The following is a 16,954-nucleotide window of genomic DNA, read 5'->3' as shown; positions in this document are numbered from 1 at the left end:
CCATCCTCGCTCTCTAGTTCTGTATCGTATATATACCATTTCCATTCTTTTTAATATGGCAAACTTATATTTTTTTTACGTAGAATTTGATACCTTCGATTATTATGTATCTATCTCGATGTACTAAGAATTGTCGAAGTTTCTTTTTTTAAATAGATGATGTTATTGATTTTTGAACACACGTTTAATTATTCGTCTTACTAAAACAAATTAGGTATTTATAATTTATTTTGTTGTTAGCTATTTTATTGTTTAAAGTATTTTAAACATAATTTATATCTTATGCAGTTATACAATTTTTTTAGTAAGATACATAATCAAATGTGTATCCAAAAATCAACAACATTATCTATATTAAAAAATGGAGTAAGTGATTTTTATCTGTCGCATATGTGCATAGAAGCCTCCCGCTAACCCCATTATGTAGCTTCGGTTAAAACAGAAAAAAAAATTATAGGGAGATTTAAATACTCGTTATCATAAATATATGGCATATATAACAAGATTTGATCAAACGATTTGAATTGTTGACCATCAAACCGGTATTCATTTTATATCATCAGTTGAAAAATCTAGCTAACCAGTACTATCACCTCCCACTTTGAGATAAAACGTTTGAGCAACTAATTGTTCAACCTAAGCATAAAACAAATTTACAAATCAAAAACGACATTATAAGACTTAAATATAGAAGTATTCAAGCTGATACAACATTAAATTAAATCCATATAGACTAGCAAAGATCACAATGAAAATAAACAGCAATTACACATTATTTAGTATTTTAGTTTTAGCCTTTGATAGTACAATTTTAGGTGATTGAAAAATTTAAAATTTTTAGACGTCCGAAATCTATAGCTGATACATTTTTCTTGTGGATGACAGAGGCCATCTATAAATGCGCACAATACAGGGGTAGCAACAAAGGTTTTGCAGGTTTTATGGTAGGTAGGTCAAAGCCTTCTATCAGCTGAATTCACCAATAAGTGATCTGCTTTGACCTCTTGATTCCATTGTTCAGTCAAATTAAACTACCGTTACAATATATATTATTAAAATTAGAGAATTTTATTCGCATCTTCATTAATAATTAATCCATTAGTCCAAATAAATTAGTTATTTAGGGAATCCAACGAATTAAAATTACTTGATGGGATAAAAGCATCAGATATATTAAAAGCTTAAGACAATTCACAGACTTTTGATACTAAAATGTTTAGTTTTAACCAAAGAAAACATAAAAATGGTTATGTACACACACACACAGACATATATATATATATATATATATATATATATATATATATAGATATATATATATATATATATATATATATATATATATATATATATATATATATATATATATATATATATATATATATATATATATTTGTCTTGCAAAGTACTATCATAATATATAAAATTTATATATACTACTTATATGTTCCAAAATATAACTATTTATGAACTCGCCGTCCCCCCAAACAATTTGTTTCAGTATAGAATCATCTAATTAATTAGTAGGTAATTAAGATAAGAAATACTCCTGTATTAGGCTCCGCCGTTGGACGATACCTACAAAAGTCAAACGTGATAACAGGGACTAATTTGACATTTGACATGCGTGTAAAGACTACAAAAGGCGAAACCTCCACATATTACTGCAACTTTGCAACGGTGCTACTGGCTGTATATATAAGCCTAACTAGAAATCTCGTATATACGTAGCCATGCAGGGCGACTCTACACATTTTTCGCAACTTGAAGCAATGTGTAACTGCGTACGTCCCCGTCTCCTTTCAGGTCAAAATCGCCACCATGATTCAGGTATTCCGATCGCTTTTTGCTTGTTTCATGGCAATTTTATCGTGCAAGGAAACTACCCTTTTCTTCCTCCAAATGCGTTGAACCAAAGAAGCAATTCAGAATTTCAGATGGCGGCGAGTAACTTTGTTGTGTACAGATTTTACAACCAGCTGGATCCACTCACATCCCACCATTAGCTTCCTCATCTCTGCAGATTAATTATATATATATATGCGCATGCAAATTGCAAAGTGCAGAACTGCAGATAGGTTATCCTGCTGGCTAGCTAGCTCTTCAGTCTGACTGAAGCTAGCCAAACATCGTTTTCTGATAAGCCTGTTTGCTGAATATACATATATTCGGCACGGATAGGACGGTTTGATAATATATATCGCCAACTGCGCGTTTAAGTTTTTACTACCTAATTATCCCATCAAGTGCTGTTTGTTTGGTCACTCTACTCAGGTCGTGATCGAGCCGTATATATGACGTGTGCACTAACTCATCACCAGAAATCTTCTTAGAATCTCCTAATCCACATTAATATATATATATATATATATATATATATATATATATATGTATATATATATATATATATATATGTATATATATATATATAGTAAATTTGTTTGGTTCTCCATGGTGCCCGGGCACCATTGTTGAAATTGAGTATATACCCAATTCAAATGAGTATGAAACTTTTTCAATTACTTAGATATTAACATTAACTACTTTACTAACTAGTTCAAAGCAAGTTTGAACTGAATTTGAACTTGTTTTTGTTAGATTTTGATTCTAGATATATAGCATCCATACATATAATTAGTTAGGTATGTAATCATGTATTGTGAAATAAAGTTAAATTTGAGTTGTTTTGTTGATAGGTATAGGTATGAATCGAATTATTATAACTAGGTATATACTCACAATTTGAAAATTTTGAAAAATTTGAGTGATTTTGTGCATTTGATACCATGGTGCCCGGGCACCATGGAGCACCAAACAAATTTAATATATATATATATATTGCTATGCAGATTCACCATTCAGGCCCTCTCTAGAAATAAAAACAAATGCACATTTTCAAATAGTTCATTAATGTAAGAAAATCTCTATTTTGACACCAAGCAATTATTACCATTTTTTTCTCATATTTCTCATGACTTCCTGAATCTGCTGCATATACATCCTGTGCATTATATGCAAGCTTTTCAACACACCAGTCACCACTTGCCTGAATGCTTGTCAGCACGGTCAATCCTCACTGAATGCCCAAATTTGACAAGTGATGAATCAGAGACTCGATCATTACTAGCACACAATCATAGGACGTGCTAACCGTTTTTTTGGTCCAATTCCACTGCCGGTGAAGTAGTTGCCATTGGATTTGGAGAGATAGGATAGTATATCTCATATCTGCAAGAGATCAAAACCTCATCTCTGTCTGTCACACTCCGTGTACATGCAGAGGCCACAATGCGACGCCAAAGTGGACGTGCTAGCTAGCTTGCCTGCACCTGCATATTTTGCTGCGTGCTTTAGTTTTCCATCGGTTGTGTCTCCGCGATATCAGGCAAATTAAAAGAAAGTCGCCGCCGACCGGCCGGCGACGATGACTCCGACGACGACTCTGGAGTCGAGGTGCGCCGTGCTGTTGCTGCAAGCGCTGATCATGGATAAAATTTCCGGTATATATATACACGGCGTGATTCGACCTTGTTAATAATTAGGTTATGTACTAATCGGTGGATTTTCTGATCGATCAGCACAGAGATCACCTTTTTGGGGGAGGCTTGAGAGTGAGTTGTACCTAGTAGCAATTTTGATCTGTCCGATGGAGAAGTGTGGATAGGCTAATTAACTACTATTCCCTCTGTCCTAGAACATAAGAGATATCTCATCCGTCCAAAATCCTTTATATCCATAAAAGGGAGTAGTAGCTGTACGATGATGTGATGTTTTCTTGTTTAATTGGCTACAGTTTCTTAACGAGCACGTAGCGGTACCAGTGGTGTTAATTTCATCCATTTGCTAACTGGTGGAAATAACGCTTAGTATGTAGTATAGTGCTAACTCCTTTCTAAAAATAGGAAAAAAAATTCTATTTTACTCATTCAAACTATTTTACCGGATCACTTAACCCTTAAGCTATTTTCTTTTGCTCATTTATTCCCCTAAACTATTAAAGGGTTTAGTTTACTCTCGTTATTTCTCTCTGTCCTATATATGCCTCGCACTAAAATTTAGTAGGGTTGTTAGGTGCATTACAACTTATTATCTCTTATTAAGTATTCTTTTTACCAAGGTTTGCAATTTTGCATGGATTGGAAGCACACACCGAGACATATTTATTTAAACATTGAGATTTTAAAATTTTAGCGAACAGTTACGGAAAAAGATTAAAAATATTTCAAAACATTGACAATGGTGTCATCTATGGCTAAACAATTGCATATTAAATTACGAATTGTATAAAGAGAAAAAAAGAAGAAAAATGGTATTAAGCTGCTAATTGAATAGTTTTTAATAGCTCAGGAGGGAAAACGAGAAAAAAATATTTATGTGATAAGTGATCCAATAAAATAGTTTAAGAGAGGAAAGTGAATTGTTTAAGCTATAGAAAGTGTATTACACTAGCCTTTTATATGATCTCCACCATTATATATATTGACCATTAATTTAGTTCATAATATATTATTAACAATTGCAAAATTAATATCGTATAAATTATTTTTAAATACGAATATAAAGGTATTACATCCATCAAACTAAACACATATTTTTACTTCAATTGTTAGTAAAAAATTTTATATAGTGAATTTTCAAGAAACAAAAACTTTTGAGAGTGAGAGAGACGGGGGGCAGGGAATGGATGTGCAATATATTTTAGAAGGTTGATTTTATCATCCTTGAAAAAGTATTGAGATGTATCATATTTTCTAGTGTAAGATTTGATACCAAGGTACCAAAAAGTTTAGTGTAAAATTCAGATACCTCGAGGTACTAACCTCTATAGTGAAGAATTAATGTTCAAACATTGTAGACAACACTAGCCAAATCAGAGCAACTGGGCTAACTAGCTCCCAAATCAGAGGAAACATAAGCCAAGAATAGTTTCCCAAAGTACAAGCCCAGTCTCTACCACAGAAGTAACCTGCCCACATTGCATAGGCATTCTTCTTTCACATCACGGCATAATTCATCTTTCAGCTAGCTGATCAACCTATTTGCTACCCCCAAAAAATAAAAAAGTAGAAAAAAAACCCCAGAATCAATTAAAACCTGCAGGAAACAACCACCCTCGGTTACCGCCTCACCCACATGCACCCTGGCTTCACAACACTAGCCGTCACAGTGTCACGTACCCCCCTATAAATACCCATCTCACTTCCAAAAGCTTAACACGACGCAACACATTCTCCACTGACATTGATCGATCGATCGATCGAGTCGAGTCGCCATGGATACCTCGTCCCGTTCGCTTAAACCCTTCGCCGCCTCGTCCATCGACGGCGGCGTGGCGTCGACGAAGCCGGCGGCGGCGCCGGTGGTGGCGAGGTTTGGCATGCTGACGCGGTTCCACGCGGGGTACTTCCGGATCAGCCTGGCGCTGTCGGGGCAGGCGCTGCTGTGGCGGACGCTGAGCGACGCTTCGACGGACCCGCGGGCGCTGGGCCCCGTGGTGCGGTCGCTGCCGTCGGCGGCGTTCGTCCTCCTCTGGTCGCTGGCGCTGCTCACCCTGGTGGCGCTGTGCGCGCTCTACGCCGCGCGGTGCCTCCTCCGGTTCCCCGCCGTGCGCGCCGAGTTCAGGCACCACGTCGCCATGAACTACCTCTTCGCGCCGTGGATCTCCTGGCTGCTGCTGCTGCAGGCGGCGCCGCCGCTGCTCCTCCGCCCCGACGCGCGCCCCTACCGCGCGCTCTGGTGGGCGTTCTCGCTGCCCATCCTGGCGCTCGACGTCAAGGTGTACGGGCAGTGGTTCACCCGGGGGAGGAAGTTCCTGTCCATGGTGGCCAACCCGGCCAGCCACATCACGGTGATCGGGAACCTGGTGACGGCGAGGGCGGCGGCGAGGATGGGGTGGCACGAGGGCGCCGTCGCCATGTTCGCCGTGGGCGCCGCGCACTACCTCGTGCTGTTCGTCACGCTGTACCAGCGGTTCCTCGGCTCCGACTCGCTGCCGGCGATGCTCCGCCCGGTGTTCTTCCTCTTCTTCGCCGCGCCCAGCATGGCGTCGCTCGCCTGGGACGCCATCTCGGCCTCCTTCGACACCTGCTGCAAGATGCTCTTCTTCCTCTCCCTCTTCCTCTTCGCCTCCCTGGTAATTAAGCTAGCTCTCCACAGCAAAAGCCTCGCGTTTACGCCATCATATTGCATTTGCACGCAAACGCCGAGGATGAACGTGATGAGTCAGCATGGCATCCGATCCAAACCGTCCCATTTTTTATCCAACGCTCAAGATAAATTCCATTTCTAAAGGGTAACTCTACCATTTTAAAAAATATCGAGAGGTATCTTATTTTAAATAATGTAAAATTTTAGTATCATATCTCTATCTCTACTATTATAAAAAATTGAAAATATTTTTATCGGTGTTTTGGTACGTCATCTTTGTTTGAGTAGGTTTTTAAGTTTGTTTGCTTTTAAAAATACAGAAGGAGTCGGATAAGAAATTTCTTTAAAAAAACTTGCAATCTAATTTGAGACAAAAGTCAGACTCCTAATTGCAGCTTATGATTTTCTAAAAAAAAATATAAGTAAATTCTTACAGTGAATTTCACCATATCTAAATCGTATAATAATAATAAGATTAAAATAACATTTACCCGTTGCAAAGCACGAGCATTTGTTTCTAGTATTCTTAAAGATCATAAAAATTCTCATTTCTAAAAGAACCACAGCACCATGTGCTCTCCATTGATCCAAAACTTTCAACAAAGATTCCTCCTTTAACCCCTAGAAATTAGGATGCATTTGACAATGAAAATAGAAGTCCTATATAGATGCATGATATAGGTAGAGTTTATAGATATTGCGAGAGAAAACTAAAGGATGGAGGAAGAGAAGTGGGGGATGCGCATTTTCTCGAAATGATCAAATTCTGCTCCATCCATTTCGCTGAGAGGTTCTTTTTTCCCTCAGCTTTTTAGCTCTGCATCTATCCATCTCCTTTTTGCTTTTCGTTTTCATTAATTTTAGTGGCTGGGAAAGAACTGATCCAACTAGGATCGTGTAGGACTGTAGGATACCACTAGGGTGCCACGTATGCTGATCATCCTCTTTCTCTAAAATATATATTTATGCATGTGTGTGTATCGTGCCAGTGCCTCCAGACTCACGGCCAACTAATCATGCTTAGTTAGCAATTAAGCCATAAACAATTCTCTTTAGCTGAAAAAAAAGACGAATCTTTAGAAAGCAATAATGCATGTCATGAAGCTAAATGAACTAATAGCTTGGATATGATGCAGGTGTCGCGGCCGACGCTGTTTAAGAGGGCGATGCGGCGGTTCAGTGTGGCGTGGTGGGCGTATTCGTTCCCGCTAACGGTTCTGGCGCTGGCGGCGGCGGAGTACGCGCAGGAGGTGAGGGAGGTGGCGGCGAGCGTGCTCATGCTCGCGCTCGCCATCCTCTCCGTAGCCGTCACGCTCGCTCTCATGGTATTTACCGTGTTCCGCACCAACGACCTACTCCCCCACGACGACCCCTTCTCCTGCCCCCCTCTCGCCCGCTAGCTGGTAGCCTCAGTACTACTACTTCAACCTAGCTCCTCAAAGTTCAAAACCATAGAAAAGCTATGGGGTTGTCCGCACCAGTTCTACTACGACCAATAGGGACCACCGTAAAAGTTGTCACGGACGAACAGAGGCTCTACACCTAGTCACCTACATGGCTACATTGTAACATACACTTGTGTGTGTATGTATATATAGTACAGTAGCTATAGATTTACCAAAGAGAGAGATATGGGTGTAAATTTGCTTGGGAAGATGGTGGCGGCCGACCGGGTGTGATAGGGTCGATGTAACGATTCATTTTGGGCGTCAGTTGCACATATGATGGAATTGGAATGATGCCGACTGGGAGTTCGTCCGGCTCCCCCAGGGCGGTTTCGGTTGATCTCGAGCGTACCAGAAATTATTTTTGCCCGAATATACTCTCGGTTTAATTTCTCCTGCAAAGTGAAAAAACATATATACCCATTACCCAACTATGACAATGACAAGCTGACACGCACGCAGGGGCTTAGCGTACGAGAGGCCCAGGTAGCCCCTGCATGCCTGAGCAAGCAATTCAGCTAGTGATCACCTGATCTGGACGGCCGGTTGATCTCTACCGGTCATTCTCAGGTGATTTGCTGATCGCAACGTGTGCTTGCAGCTGCTGCGAGCTGAGCTGAGCATCGATTGTGTGTTGCCAATTGCCACTGCAACAAACAAGACACGTACGGATTAGATTGAGATTACGTACATACTGAGAGTATATATACGTTCATCTGTTCTAAAATAAACTTAATCTTTATATACGAATCTAGCTAGACATTCGTGTATATAAAAGCTGATCCTTTTTGCGCCGGAAGGTGTATATATATTGCTGTTTTGCTAGGTCGCTTAGGGGGTGTTTGGGAGAGGGGGCTAAACCCCCTAATTAGGTACGTATAGTACTGTAGTGGCGAGCAGGAGGACAGATGGATAATGATTACTGATTAGTACATGTGATCGAGGAGGTCGTACCAAAAGTACCGGCTCGTACGTCCTGCTCGCCATACAGTTGCGAGATGGACGGCTCGATCGATCGACTGTAAGTGATAATTAATAGCTTAATGCTCTCCTTAATCATCATGATCATCTTCTTTTGAGAAGTCTGTTCGGTGCAAGATGTAGTGGCTAGAGTTGGGTACAGCTAATAAGCTACTTCCTCTGTTTTATAATATAAAACTTTCTAGCATTGTCCATATACGTATAGATGTTAATAAATTTAGACATACAGTAGACAATGCTAGAAAGTCTTATATGGTGAAACGGAGGGAATTAGCTAGCTTGTTTTCAGGTGACAAAAGACGGCCTTGCATTTGCATTGCATGGCAAATTATTCAGACCCTCGTTTTGGATCATGGCCATTCAAATTTTTCGCTGGAACCTTTTTGCGGCAATGAAGGGCACAGGGGTCTTCTAGAGCACAACATATATATCCTGACCTGTATAACAATTCCGGGGCTTATAAGTGCCTACGCATGGTTTGCCAAGATTAATTATAACCATCAATTTTAGGTCGCCGATCTCCTGTTGGATTGGTCACTTAGTTAGGTCAAAGATATATGGCTTAAAACCCCATGGGGCCTAGCTAGCCTTCCACAAAGTGGCAAGAGCACTATATATATATATATATATATATATATATATATATATATATATATATATATATATATATATATATATATATATATATATATATATATATATATATATATATATATATATATATCAGTTGATCAGTATATATAAGTAGTGGGTGTAACTGCGTACTAAAGCTATATATACTATATATGACAGCTGTATGTACATGCACGTATATATCAAAGCTTTATACTAGTGAAATTTTGCGGTGCAAACGCCCTGTCTGTAAAGTGAATGCTTGGGATATTCCAAGATTCCTATGAGAAATATAGTACTTCCTCTTTTCCAAAATATAAGAGATGGTTACAATTAGCGTGGTATATAAAACTAGTTTTTGACTTTTAATTTATCAAGTAATTAACACTACTGAGAAACTCATCTTTAGTCCTGGGTTGCAAACCGGAACATTCAATCCGAAACTAAAGGTCTTTTTATTTCTTTTTTTCATTGTTTTTTTTTTTGCTGCTTGTATCGGACCAAACAATCCATCCCTAAATACCTAAAAAGATATGCATCGATGCATCGCACAACAACCAATATAATCAACCATTCCTTAGGTAGGTATTTATACAAGAAAAAACTAGCACATCAAGAACAACCGCTAGGGAAGAAAAGAAACATGGATCCGCTCATCTCAACCAAATTCCTAAACGGCGAGCAGCGAGCGTGGACGGAGCCTCCACGGGGAGATGGCAAGCGGCGGGTGGCGGTCCATCGATGAAGCACCCCGACCGAACACCACATCGGGAGCCGAACTGAAAAGAAAAATGCAAAATCCTGCGAACCAAAAACTCGGATCGAGAACAAGAACGTGACGACTGACGAGATGAGACGTAGTATAGGAGAGAAGACAATGTACCTGTCGTCGTGCGCCGCCCTGCCTCCGCACCCTAGCCCGGCCCCCTCTCCTCTGCGCTCTGGGCCACGTGGAAACGGCGGGTGAAGATACAGAGGAAGCCCTCTCGCCGGGGGCACCTCCTCGCTACTCTTGGCCACGGTGGTCGCCGTCATCCGTCGTCATCGAGGACGGAGGGAAGGGGGGAGGAGGAGAAGACGGCATTAGAGAAACGGGTGGCGCCGCCAGGGAGAGGAGGAGGAGGGGGAGTGGCGGCGAGGGGTAAGGTAGGAGCGAGAGGGATGCGGAGGAGGAGCGCGCGCCCGCAGCCCGCCGTCGCCGTCGTCTCAACCACATGAAGAGATCGAGGGGAGGGGGAGGAGGAGCGCGAAGCGGGGGTTCTTCGTCTCAGCCGCGCGAAGAAGATAAGGACGACGAGGAGATAAGCCCGTGCGGCTCGGCTATCTCGTTCCATTTTTTTTTATCTTTACTTCCGGTTGGTATAAACAACCTGGACTAAAGTGTTTATCTTTAGTCAAAGATCATTGGTGGCTTGACACGGCTCGACAACAATTAAACCAGGACTAAAAATGATATTTAGTTGGTGTGTTTACCAACCGGGACTAAAGATCATAAAGTGTCGTTGGGCTTATAAACCAGAACTGAACATATTCTTTAGTCCCGATTCCTATTCGAACCGGGACTAATGTAATTTTTGCCATCCGAACAAAGATCAGTTCTCCAATATTAGTAATCTTTTACCTCCAAGTACCGGAGTTATCAAGAGATACTAAATTTTACACTAGAAAGAATGTGATACCCTTGATACCTCCTTAAGAACACTGTAAAATCACCTTTGTAGAACATAATCATAGGAAAGTACATTCGAAACTCAATTCAATGATATTATTTTCAAATACTCCTTTTGTCCAAAGAAAAACTTAAATTCTGGCTAGCCAGACAGTGGTGTATAGTTTATATTAAACTAATTGTTGGTCATATATTAGAAGAGTTAAATATTAAAATACATGTACCCATTATATTTTTAGATGGAGGTAATAATAAACTACTTTTATGAAAGCCACACAAAAAATTATATTAAGTTTATTTTATTATATTTAATTGGTGTATAACACAACCACTGGAAATAAACATGATATAATCAAAGTTGGTCGATGGTCATTGATATCCTCCTGATGTATTTTACTTAGGCTAGTTTGGTAAGAAACACCCAGAATCAGTGCTTAGAAATGTAGAATTAAACTAAATAATCTACTTTACAATTATCACCTTAGCTTTATCTTTATTATGGTAAAAGTGGAGTCATCCATTCTCCCCACCCTAACCATTTCACTTTCCCATGTAAAAAAAAACTCACTTTACAATAACCAATATTCTCGTGTGAAAATCAATCCACCAAATAAACCAGATAAAAAAAACCCAACCTATATATAAAACCATTCCTATGCATATTCATCCAGATCTTATTGGAACGCATAGGCATGGAAATAGTGGAGAACAAAAAATGGAGACTGTTTTTACTTCCTCGAGGGGATGTCCCTTCGCCTACATTTTCATCTAAAATACAATATAGATAATTATTAAAAAATATAGGTATATAGTACATTTATCGTAAATTTATTTTAAAATTTATCATAACTATCCCCTTTAGGTGAGAAAACCATTTTTTTCAAAAAAAAAAAAAACTACACATACATGCAATTATGCATACAACGCGTTGCCTTATTGTCCAGAATTCGCCAGCTCTTCCCCAGTTTGATCACGTGATTTGAAACAAAAGTTTGATATATATATATGTTGCTACTACTACAGGCGGCAGGGTCCTTGTGCAGCTCCAGGATTACAACCACACAGCACAGGGGAAAAGGCAGCTAACACCCCTATTTTCTTGGAAGCTAGTCAAGGCCAGCCTTTTCAACAATTTTAGCTCGTACACCATTGCACAAACTGACGAATTGAATCAGCTTAGGACGAATTTCTTCAAACTGACAAATTAATCGGCCCTACCTCACCGACACTGCCAAACTAGAAATTGCTTTTCCATCTAACTGCTGGCTTTGTGATTGTGAACGTTCGAGTTTCAGAGTCAGCCGCCAAAATTAGTACACGCAAGCTTCGATAACGTTTTGACTAACAATAGACAGAAAAAGATCCAAGGAATAAAATAGTTTCATGCCTAAATTTCTAATATTATCTCTAATCTGGATATTCAGTAGTAAGTTAGTAACTATGCGGTTGTTTTCTGATGTTACCTCTGAAACTACTAGTAGAATTCTACCTTCTCTGAAAAGTAAAACCTCATGGAAAATACTATACAAAAATGAAAGAAACAACAGTGAAATTAACAAAAGGAATTGGATAAACAGTAGCAGAATTAAATTAGGATTGGCACGCCCATTAATAAAAAGGGTGGTGTTCATGAGCGATGACTCTGCCTGCCATTCACATGATCCAACCAGTCCCCATTGATTGGGGCCAATGTACTTTCTTTTTCCATGCAATCCTGCCCAACTGCTTGCTCATCGAGACACCTGTGCTTCTTCTACAGCACTCACATGTGTGTCCAATCTCCATGATGTTCACATCACATCGCCACAACTTGCTGATTCCAAAGCAGCTGAGCCCATGCAGCAGTGAAGAAGGCCTCCTCATTCATCTCTGTTGCTTCCGAGCTGAGAACAGCTCGTTCATACAGCTGCATGCAGTGACTTTTGTTGTTGTTCTCTGTTGCCCTTTTTGGAGAGCTTGATTTTTTGTTCATTTCTTGGGTTCAGACTTCAGGGTTCACTGAATTCTTCAAGGGGAATATAGTTTTTTTTTGCATATAGATATAGTCATCAAGGGCTCAAAGTTGCAGCTGCTGCTTGGTTCTTCAGGATTGCAAGATGCATACTACCATGGTTGCACTCTACATTACAATCTGCTCTATCCTGTTCATCGTGTCCAAGATGCTCATCTCCTTCCTGCTCTACAAGAAGTGGGCTCGCAAGAAACGGATCATCGAGAACAGCCTGACAGGTTAAAAAAAAACAGAGATTAATTCTGACTTGTTTTTCTTGCTGAATTCTTCTCTGTTGATGCGAATGATCAATTGATCATCACGTACTGTAGGTGGAAAGATGGTGATGTTCAGGTCGGCGGCGATGCAGTCGCTGAGCCCCAAGTCGTTCCTGACCATGATCATGGGGCTCTCGAACAAGGACATCATCGGCTCCGGCGGGTACGGCACGGTGTACAGGCTAAGCGTCGGCGAGAAGGCGGCGTTCGCGGTGAAGAAGCTGAGCCGCGGCAGCGCCGAGATGGACCGGGGGTTCGAGCGCGAGCTGGACACCATGGGCGACATCAAGCACCGCAACATCGTCCCGCTCTGCGGCTACTACGCCGCCCCGCACTTCAACCTCCTCATCTACGAGCTCATGCCCAACGGCAGCCTCGACACCATCCTCCACGGTACATATACACATCAGAACTCGAAGCAGCTATGGCGATTTTGTCCATGGAAATCCTGAGTTCTTGATGTGGTTGCAGGGAAGGAGGAGACGAGGAGGGCGCTGGGGTGGGAGGCGAGGCACAAGATCGCGGCGGGGGTGGCGAGGGGGCTCGCGTACCTGCACCACGACTGCATCCCGCACGTGATCCACCGCGACATCAAGTCCAGCAACATCCTCCTCGACCACAACATGGAGGCCAGGGTCTCCGACTTCGGCCTCGCCACGCTCATGAAGCCCAACCATAGCCACGTCACCACCGTCGTCGCCGGCACCTTCGGCTACCTCGCCCCAGGTCCGTCTCCGTCCGACCACCACACCTCACCTCGCCTCACCACCAGCTTCTCTGAACCACTGTCAGTCATTTGATCGAACATGTTGTGTGCGTCCCAGAGTACTTCGAGACCGGGAGGGCGACGACGAAGGGCGACGTGTACAGCTACGGCGTGGTGCTGCTGGAGCTCCTCACCGGGAAGAGGCCGACGGACGAGTCGTTTCTTGAGAACGGCACGAGGCTAGTGACCTGGGTAAGATCACACAGCTCCAGATTCTATATCCGCGTTAGATTTAAAGTTTGTTTGTTAAGTTATAAAGTTTAAAATCTTATATTTCATTTAAAATGAAACAAAATGATTTTATCTAAATATTATCAACGTAATCACATACTCGAATTCATATATTTGTGAAGTTAAAAATACCCAGTTTAAAAGATTTTAGATCCAGAGCCGTGTCAAACAGAACTTAAAAGCTTTCCATCCATTTCATTTCATGTCGTACACACATCATCTACAGTGTTTTGTTGCTGAGACTGATCATTCATTAGCAGTGACCAATCATCACCAGGTGCTACAAACCACAATGTCACGCATGATCAATGAATAATTAAATACGCGTATACTAATTATCTGTCAAACGTACTACTATTGGGCCTAATCAACGAATCATTAAAACAAGATAATAACGTGATTAATTAAGTTTGTAACATACCAACATGGGTAATCGGTGTGCACGTGCAGGTGAAGGAGACGATGGAGGAGAAGAGGGAGGAGCACGCGGTCGACAGCGCGCTGGAGTCGTCGTTCCCGGCGGAGGAGGTGAAGCTGGTGTTCAAAGTGGCAGACAAGTGCCTCGAGTCTGAGCCCTGCAACAGGCCAACCATGGCTGAAGTTGTCAAGCTGCTGGAGCAAGCCAAGAACACTACTGCATGATCGGTTGATTAGCACGTGCCCGTTTATACGTGTATACGTACAGAATATCATGTACTGTATACATGTGTTCATACAGTATATACATAGTAGGTCCTTAGTTTAGTTAGTTGAAGACTTTTTTTTTTTTCACTCAAGTGTTGTTTTTGCGCAATCCAGTTCTCAGAACGATGTTTAAGGCGATTGTTTTCTGGCGATCGAGCTACCAAAGATTGTATAAGTACAGGAAGCAAACTTTGCTAGCTGCCATGATAGTGAGCAGATTATTTGTGTACCAAAAACTGCCTGGTTTGGGATTTTGCATAAGTTTGATAATAGTTAGAGACCGTTCGATTCTGTCAGGATTCACAAATCTTTCCAGTGCTCCAAACGAGCCTTAATCGCTGAGACCTTCCCACAGATTGTGGCCCAGGACTCGAGAGATGAGGAAAGGAATAAGTTCGCCTAACGTAACTCAACTTTACGTCGAGTCTGTCTAATATCTAATATCAGAAATCTCTACCCCTAAACTATATAAAATTGTGAAAAATAGGTCTCATTCAGTATATATGGGCAGTTTTGCTAACGAGGAATCCTAGTCAGTCAAAAAAAATTAAAAAATTTATCGGGCCCACATGTAAGCGAGAAGAAAAGAAGGGAGTAGTGCCCTACCTCCCACTGCTCCAGCTTCCGGCGACAGCTGTTTTGACCACGCGCGCGCCGCCGCCACATTCGAGCCCGCCCCCACCATAGCTTGGTGTGCCGGTGGTGGAGTGCCGCCGGCGCCGCGCGGACATTGTCGTCGCCGCAACTTGGAAGGGCTTCCCCTGGAGTACTCCCTCAGCCCGATCGGCATGCAGGGACGACGACGAGGAAAGGGGGAGAGAGGAGTCGACGGCCGATGAACAGCGGGCGACGGGCAGTAGCACCCAAAGGTTGCTGGCGACAGGCAGTGGGAGACGGGGCACGAGTCCCTCCCAGCAGCACCCAAAGGTTGCCAACCACTACCAGTCGCGTTGCCGCGGGTCGGCACGACAGCGACCGCCGGGCACGGCCGCGTACCACAGGCACGACCCTACTAGACACCCTTCAACTCCACCACCTTATGCCCCTCGTCCAGCACGAACAACCCTCTCTCCGCGGGTCTTGGCTTGCAGACATGGTTGCCACAACCGCCCTTTCCCCCCTCTTCGGATGCCACTCCTCCTCCTCCCAGTCCCACCCTTTCCCGTTGTACCTTGACGCCGTCACCGAGCATCACGAGTAGAGGAGCAGCAACATCAGCAACGGTGCCTAGATTCCATCCCATTCACCTGTATAGGGCTAGAAATCTAGGGACGGCAGCGGCGGGAGAGAGAGGAGATGATTGAGCCAAAATGGGAAAATCCCCTCTCTCGGTCGCCTCCCGAGCCTCGTCGCCACCTAAACAAACCTCGCGGGTTGCGCCTGCCGGCCATTGACTCCGACGAGGACCAAACATCGCCGCTCTCGGCGTTGTGCCTCCTCATCGGTGGATCAACTTCACCGCGGCAGCCCACCACCCGCACCACCGCCCGCTACTCACCGTCCCCGGGTGGCAACTACTCACCGTGCCTGACAAGGCCACGTCCATGCTCACGCTAGCTGACCAGGCCCGCCACTCCACCGCCGGCCGCCTCTCCCCCACCTGCTACCGCACGCCCGCTGAGAGAAGAGAAGAGAAAAAAGAAAAGAAAGAAGAGATGTGGGGCCCACATCATTTTCTCTCACTTACATGTGGGCCTCACTTGTTTTTTTTCTATTTTTTTGGGAATAGCCTTGACATGTGGGGTCCACGTGGGTCCTACTCGTCACTTTAGCTATAACCGGACACTATATTGTCTGAGATTTCAGGTACATCGTTTTACAAATTGAGAGACACCTTACATTTGGTATTACGGCTCGATGATGTAATTCAAACTCGGTGTTAAGACGAGAGACTTAAAGTGAACTTATCTCAATCGTTTCTGACCATCACGCGTCAGAGGCTGAAATGCGGGTCACACTTGGGCCAAATGGTTTGATGCGTTGCTGTCTTTGCTGCTGGTTTTGTTCGGCCTCTTGGGCTTCTGCTCCCTTGCATGAGCTGCAAGACTGAAAAAAATCGTAGTATTAGTAGTAGTGCGTGAAAAATGAGGTACAGTAGTAAAAAATAATTTTATCCATGGGCTCCTCCAAATAAGGTTTTGTGCACGGTAA

The 16,954-nt window shown here is 42.6% G+C and overlaps 2 protein-coding genes across 2 annotated transcripts; both read left to right on the top strand.

Moving 5' to 3' along the window:
- Positions 1–5,228: 5,228 nt before the first annotated feature.
- On the top strand, positions 5,229–7,932 carry LOC127770063 (S-type anion channel SLAH1-like). The gene is made up of 2 exons (XM_052295733.1): positions 5,229–6,133; positions 7,284–7,932. Exons 1-2 carry the CDS (start codon positions 5,273–5,275, stop codon positions 7,545–7,547), a joined length of 1,125 nt encoding a protein of 374 aa, XP_052151693.1. The 5' UTR covers positions 5,229–5,272; the 3' UTR covers positions 7,548–7,932.
- Positions 7,933–12,520: 4,588 nt separating this feature from the next.
- On the top strand, positions 12,521–15,081 carry LOC127770497 (receptor-like serine/threonine-protein kinase At1g78530). The gene is made up of 5 exons (XM_052296237.1): positions 12,521–13,083; positions 13,177–13,515; positions 13,594–13,848; positions 13,947–14,080; positions 14,570–15,081. The coding sequence occupies exons 1-5, from the start codon at positions 12,951–12,953 to the stop codon at positions 14,759–14,761; spliced, it is 1,053 nt and encodes a 350-aa protein (XP_052152197.1). The 5' UTR covers positions 12,521–12,950; the 3' UTR covers positions 14,762–15,081.
- The last annotated feature ends 1,873 nt before the right edge of the window (positions 15,082–16,954 follow it).

Source organism: Oryza glaberrima, chromosome 1 (genome assembly GCF_000147395.1).
Source record: "Oryza glaberrima chromosome 1, OglaRS2, whole genome shotgun sequence".
Lineage (NCBI taxonomy): Eukaryota > Viridiplantae > Streptophyta > Magnoliopsida > Poales > Poaceae > Oryza > Oryza glaberrima.
This window is presented reverse-complemented; position numbering and strand designations above follow the sequence as displayed.